General features: G+C 36.7%; 1 protein-coding gene across 1 annotated transcript; it reads left to right on the top strand.

Moving 5' to 3' along the window:
• Nucleotides 1-5301: 5301 nt before the first annotated feature.
• On the top strand, nucleotides 5302-6240 carry LOC142441269 (olfactory receptor 2G2-like). Its single transcript, XM_075543310.1, has one exon. It carries the CDS (start codon nucleotides 5302-5304, stop codon nucleotides 6238-6240), a length of 939 nt encoding a protein of 312 aa, XP_075399425.1.
• The last annotated feature ends 306 nt before the right edge of the window (nucleotides 6241-6546 follow it).

Genomic DNA, 6546 nt, shown 5'->3' with positions numbered 1-6546 from the left:
TATGATTTTGTTATAACAATTTTTCTTGATATGCACTTTCACCACCAAATTTTATTTCCTTAGGGGTCAACTTCTTTTGTTTTATGTTAAATGTTTTTATGTTAGCAAAGATATTTATACAATTTGAAACGTCATCTATCCTGTGGGAAGTATGGTGAGGGGTTTACTTGCATTTCCAAATATTTTTCTCTCCTCCCAAAACCAAACCAAATGCTGCCACTGAGAAAGATGGGGTTTTCTACTCCACAGTTAGTCACAGTAACACACAGGGAAAGATCCACCCTGTCCTAAAGGTTGCTATGAGTTACTCTCTCAGGTGAGCCTTATTTGTTAACTTGTTTTTTCCATGGTCTATAATGTCAACAGTTGTCCCTCAGTAAGGGAGATAATTGACTCACCCAAATATTACTGCTTTTTGAAATGAGTTTAAGTTCTATGGTATCTGTAAGTAGAATTCAATACTTCTTTTGTATTCTACAATGCAACTCAGAAAGAGGCATGGATACTATGTGTTTATGAAAAACTGCTTATTGTGAAGATTTTAAAGGCTCTGAATGAAGGAGTGGATGATCTAAGGCAGTAATTGTTCATCTTGGAAAGAATAAGCCAGAGAGTTTGGTTCTCAAAAATAAAAAAGGAGAATGGTAAAGATATTGTGCTACGTAATTTACATGGGAAGAAAATTCATTTGGAAAGGAGACATTGTCTTCAGAAGCAAGTAAAATCTATGTAGCTTCCTATTGGGAGAAAGTAGAGGTAAAAGTCCAAAACATTAATTAAGATATTGCACGGTGATTTTATTTTCTGCATTTAAAAAATTGTGGTAGAATGCATCAAGATCAAATGTATGTCTGTTGCTGCTACTTGTTACATTTCCAGTTGTCTATTCACCTTCACTCTAGGAATGAAGCAACATGGAACTGGAGGGTGGTGCCATACATGACGCAGGGAGCTCCAATTTGGAAACACATCAGAAAACTGAGAGCGGTTTTCACTATAGGTTAGGCATTAGATAATCAGATAGGAATTTGGATTTAATCCATGGAATTTACTAAGTCACTTCACAGAGCAGTTGCTAGAATAACAGTTTTGAAATGACTAATTTTCCATTAAGCCATGATAGGAATTCCCTTACAACTATTTTTGTACTGTTTGTGGTATCAAACAGATAACAGATATCAAGGACACACTTGAGGGGTAATTGGCAGAACACCTTTTCTCGGTATTTTTGATGAAGAAGAAGGGGACTATAGGAAATTGCTATATCTTTGCTTGATGTCCCTACATGTTTTCTGATACCTTTTGGCATCATACAGAGAAGAAATTAAAAAAAAAAACTCAGTGCAATTAAGTCAACACTGAGTCAGAGTGACCTCCTGTGGGTTTCTGAGACTGAAATTCTTTAAGAGAGTAGCAAGCCAGATCTTTCTCCTGAAGAGTTGCTGTGAGTTTCAAATTGCCAACCCTTTGGATCAAAGCCTAACGTGTAACCTCTACACCACCAGGGCCCCTTTTTATAAAAAAGCAGTAGATTGGTTGAAATGGGATGTTACCAAAGTATGCCTTCAAATAAAATGATCAGATAATTCATATTTTATCTTGGAATTGAAAATGATGGCTATCAATATTTTTTTATTCCTTGAATGATTTCATTTTATGTCATTGAAATTTTTAGACCTACCAAGGTCAGAAGAAGAGAAAATAGGGTGTTCCAAGCAGATGTCATACCTAGAACTATAGTTAACTCAGATGAGATTTTTATAGAAATATTAATATTATAGAAAATTTTGTTCAATGGCATGCAAGATAATTAAATATTATAGTATCAATAGCAGATAAAAGGTAAATGTATTCTGCTGAAATCCCAAAATAAGAATTAAAAACTTTCATTTCCTTATAAAGTGGGTTATGTGTTTGGCAGGTACCAGAAGGCACATTGATAATGATTTATTAGCTTGCCTCTACCAATTACTCATTGTTGTTGTTAGGTTCCGTTGAGTAGGTTCTGACTCATAACGACCCTACGTACAACAGAACAAAACAATGCCTGATCTCTCACCATTCTCAGACTTGTTCTTATATCTGAGCCCATAGTTATAGCCACTGTGTCACCCCATCTCCTTGAGGACTTACCTATTTTTCTTTGCCTCTCCAGTTTACAAACACGATGCCCTTCTCCAGGAACTGATCTCTCCCAAGAACATGTACAAAGTACAAGTCTCACTATTCTTTCCTCTCCGGCATTTCGGGGGACTTCTTTCAAGATAGATCTATTTGTTCTTTAGGCCGTCCATAGTACTTTCAATATTCTTTACAAACACCATAGTTCAAATGTATCTATTATTCATCGATCTTCCTTATTCAATGTACAGCTTTCCCATGCATATGAAGCAATTACAAATGCCACAGCTTGCTTTCGTAGTCAGGCATCCTTCAGTCCTCAAAGCAAAATTCTTGCAGTTCAATATTTTAAAGAGGGCTTGTGTAGCAGATTTACCCAATACAACACATAGTTTGATCTCTTGACTGCTGCTTCCATGAGCATTGACTATTGATCCACAAAAAATGAAATTCTTACCAACTTCAATCTTTTCTCAATTTCTCATGATGTTGCCTATTGGTTCTCTTGTGAGGATTTTTGTCTCTCTAAAGAGTTTGAACTACCAACTGTGAATACATATTTCAAATCCACACCATGTATGCTACCCAGCACCTCTTTTCATGTACTAGGCACCACAAATTTTTAAATATAATTAAAAATAAAAGTTATTGGCTTGTATTCTAGTAAAAGATTATTTTCACTGAGGGATTAGTGAGGGCTCTATGGTAGTTGTGGGGATGAAAACATATGTTCTTTTTAACAATGCAGACATACTTGATAGTTTTCTGAGCAGGGGCCATTCATAAACAAGTTATGTGTGTATGTCTAGTCATAGTATTCAGAAACCATACACGGCATGGTTTTACAAATCCCACTCCTTGGGGAGTTCAACACACAATAGACTCTCAGAAATAATTCAGTTTTCTGATTATGCTACATCCATCATTTTGTAATTCAGTTATTTTCTCAAGAGAGACTATCTCAGGTTTAGTTGGTTAACAGACACCTGATATGATCATGAAAAGAGTGGATAAAGGGGTATTTCACTTTTAACATGGAAAAAATAATAGAAGCTGGATTATATGAAGAAGAATATGACATCAGGTTTGGAAAAAAGTTCATTAACCTGTGCTATGAAGATGATGCAATCTTGCTTGATAAAAGTGAGGAGGACTTGAATCACTTGTTGATGAAGATAATATGGTGTCTTAATTTGTAAATAATGGTAGGTAAAATAATATTGTTTCTTGGGTTGCACTTCATGCATTCATAAGTTTATCCAAATCAAAAATTGCCTTAAAGATCAGTGGATAACTCCAGAAACATGTGCAGTAGTACACTTCCCTTGTCCCATTATGGTGCCTTCCAAAGATGCATCCCAGTGAAAACGATAGCTTCCAAAGAGGTCTGCTGAGCCCATTTAATCAAAGGCAGAGAATCAGCTATGATGACTGTTCTGAGGGCTTCCAAAGTGATAATCATCATCCATGCTCCTGGAAGGACACAGAACAGTCTCTTGGCGAATTATAAAGAAATGTAATGAAAATTGAAAACTGCATTGGTGAGCAAAAGGGACAGAACAGTTTGGCTAGGAAATTTGTTCATCATGAGAATAGGCATCTTTTTTCAGGGTAGCCAGGGCTTTCCTATGATAATTTCATTTGGAAAAATTGCCCTAGTCAAACCAGTCTTGATCTTCCACTTTCAGACTTGTTTTTATTGGAAACATTCCAAGAGTATATAAAGGAACATGATTTGAGTCCCTCTACGCTCAATCTCCCCTCATGTGGAGCTGAATCAGATTTATGGTGACCCTGTAGGACAGAGTAGAGTTTTCTTTACAGCTTTCAGACGGTGAATCTTTACTTCAGCAGTCTCATTTTTTACCTGTTGAAGGCATGGTGGTTGGAAAAGCCAACTGTGTGATTAGTAGCAGAATACAGACTCCATTATTCCACCAGAGCTCCTTCTGATTCATTCTAGGACATCTTAAAGGCAGCCCTGAATCGAGCACTAGGTTAAGCATTGAATTGCTCACTATAAGGTCCCTTTGTCAAATTCGGTAAGTTTGTGGAGAAGAGCTATGATTGTTGGCTCCTTTAAAGATCTACTATCTGGGAAACCCAAGGAGCAGTTCTCTGTCCTTCAATATCTCCAATAATCAGAATTCATTCAACAGCAATGGGTTTTTTGAACTTCCCCCCGACTCTAGAGTGTCGAAGCTGACATTTTGACTTTGTCTAACTCAGAGTACAGAATTCTTCTGGGAAGGGCTGCAAAGATGAAAGCCCTGCCTGGACAACATTGTAAACCTAGAAGTAGGATATGTTGAGTAACAATAGCTTCATAATTTCTAATTACTAAAGGCTTCTATGATGTCATAATGATAGTTTTTTTTCCTTACTTATAAAGCCCCTTATTTGATTGTTTCACCATCAATAATTAAGTTTACATTTATCCTTTGAACAGATGGTAAGATTAAAATCATCTTGGGAAAATAAATCCCATATCCGATGAACAACAGTACATTTCCAAAAATACCTTTGGGTTAAAAGAATCTTGAGTTCTTAAGAGATAGTAAGAAAAACAAAGACAGAAACTAACAGAATGTGAAGGAAGGAAGAACAAACTACATTGTGGATAGCACCAACTGAGGCATGGATCAGAAGAAATGAATTCTTGTTTCTCTCTTATTGTCTAGGAAACCATAGCCTTTAAATAGATCCTATGAAGGAGCCTTTTTAAGTAATGCCAACCATATTTCTAAATCATTTCCACTATTTTGGATTTGGGGTGAAAACTTTTTTCCAGAGATGGAAAACTGTTGAAATAAATCCTAATACTTTTGGTTTGGGTTGGTTATGATTTTCCATTTTATATATATAGAGAGATGTGACTAAAGGGTTAACGTTGGAGAAGTTCAAATAAAGTGATGTTTAATTTGTCTCCTACAGCACATGGTAACATTTACTTATAAGTCCACTCAATTTTCTTTGAAAGGCAGTAGAGAATAAAAAATAAAATAAAATTACTTAGCACTCACAACTAAGAAAAATAGACCTAATGCACTAGATGTTAACATATATTTACACACATTTTCTGTAAGACATGCTTCTGAGAGGTGACATTGCCGCTCATTTAACCGGATCATATTTCATCTCTCTCAGCTATGCCTCAACATTTTGGATTATACATTACAAATGGGGATAGTGAAGAGTGTCCATGAGAGAAACCTCACTGGCTTCATCCTATTGGGGTTTTCTGATCATCCTCACTTGCAGAAGATTCTCTTTGGGCTCATTTTGATCTTATATTTACTAACCATATTCGGAAACACTGCTATCATCCTGGTGTCTCGTCTGGAACCCAAGCTTCAAACACCCATGTACTTCTTCCTTTCTCATCTCTCCTTTCTGGACCTTTGCTTCACCAGTAGTGTTATCCCCCAGCTCCTGGTAAATTTGTGTTATCCCATGAAGATCATTACCTATGGTGGCTGTGTGGTTCAACTCTATGTCTCCCACGCACTGGGATCTACTGAGTGTGTCCTTCTAGCAGTAATGTCCTATGATCGTTATGTTGCTGTGTGCCGTCCCCTCCATTATACTGTCTTGGTACATCCACGACTTTGCATGACCCTGGCAGCTGTGGCATGGCTCAGTGGGGTGGCCACCACACTGATACAGTGCACTCTCACTCTGCAGCTGCCTTTGTGTGGTCATCACCAAGTTGATCATTTCATTTGTGAGGTTCCTGTGCTTATCAAGTTGGCTTGTGTGGACACCACTTTCAATGAAGCTGAGCTTTTTGTGGCTAGCATCCTCTTCCTTATAGTGCCTGTCTCATTCATTCTTGTTTCCTATGGTTACATTGCCCAAGCAGTTTTGAGGATCAAGTCAACTGCTGGCCGCCAGAAAGCATTTGGGACTTGCTCCTCCCACATCATGGTGGTCATCGTCTTCTATGGGACCATTATCTTCATGTATCTGCAGCCTGCCAAGAGCAGATCGAAGGATCAAGGGAAATTTGTTTCCCTCTTCTACACGGTGGTAACCCCTATGCTTAACCCTCTCATCTATACTCTGAGAAATAAAGAGTTTAAAGGTGCTCTGAAGAACGTTCTAAGGAAGATAGTATAAATAAATTATACATGATTCTTAAAATTAAAAAAAATGATATTGTGATAAAAACATTTAAAGTTAAACCATTTGGATTATTTTGTTCCATTTTGTTTGGGATTTATACTATATTTTAATAAAAAGTCTGTAAAATAGTATTAGTATATGTTTCTAGTTCTCACTTTACAGAAACACAGTAACCACAAAAGTCAACATTTTGAATCAATCTATCTTTGAGTGTGTTCTTTAAAGACATGCTATTTATGTATCACATGTTAGATTCTTGTAAGTTTAAGAGATTACGGTGAACATTAAAATAATCAAGAA

The sequence above is a fragment of the Tenrec ecaudatus genome, chromosome 2, assembly GCF_050624435.1.
Source record: "Tenrec ecaudatus isolate mTenEca1 chromosome 2, mTenEca1.hap1, whole genome shotgun sequence".
Classification (NCBI taxonomy): Eukaryota; Metazoa; Chordata; class Mammalia; order Afrosoricida; family Tenrecidae; genus Tenrec; species Tenrec ecaudatus.
This window is presented reverse-complemented; position numbering and strand designations above follow the sequence as displayed.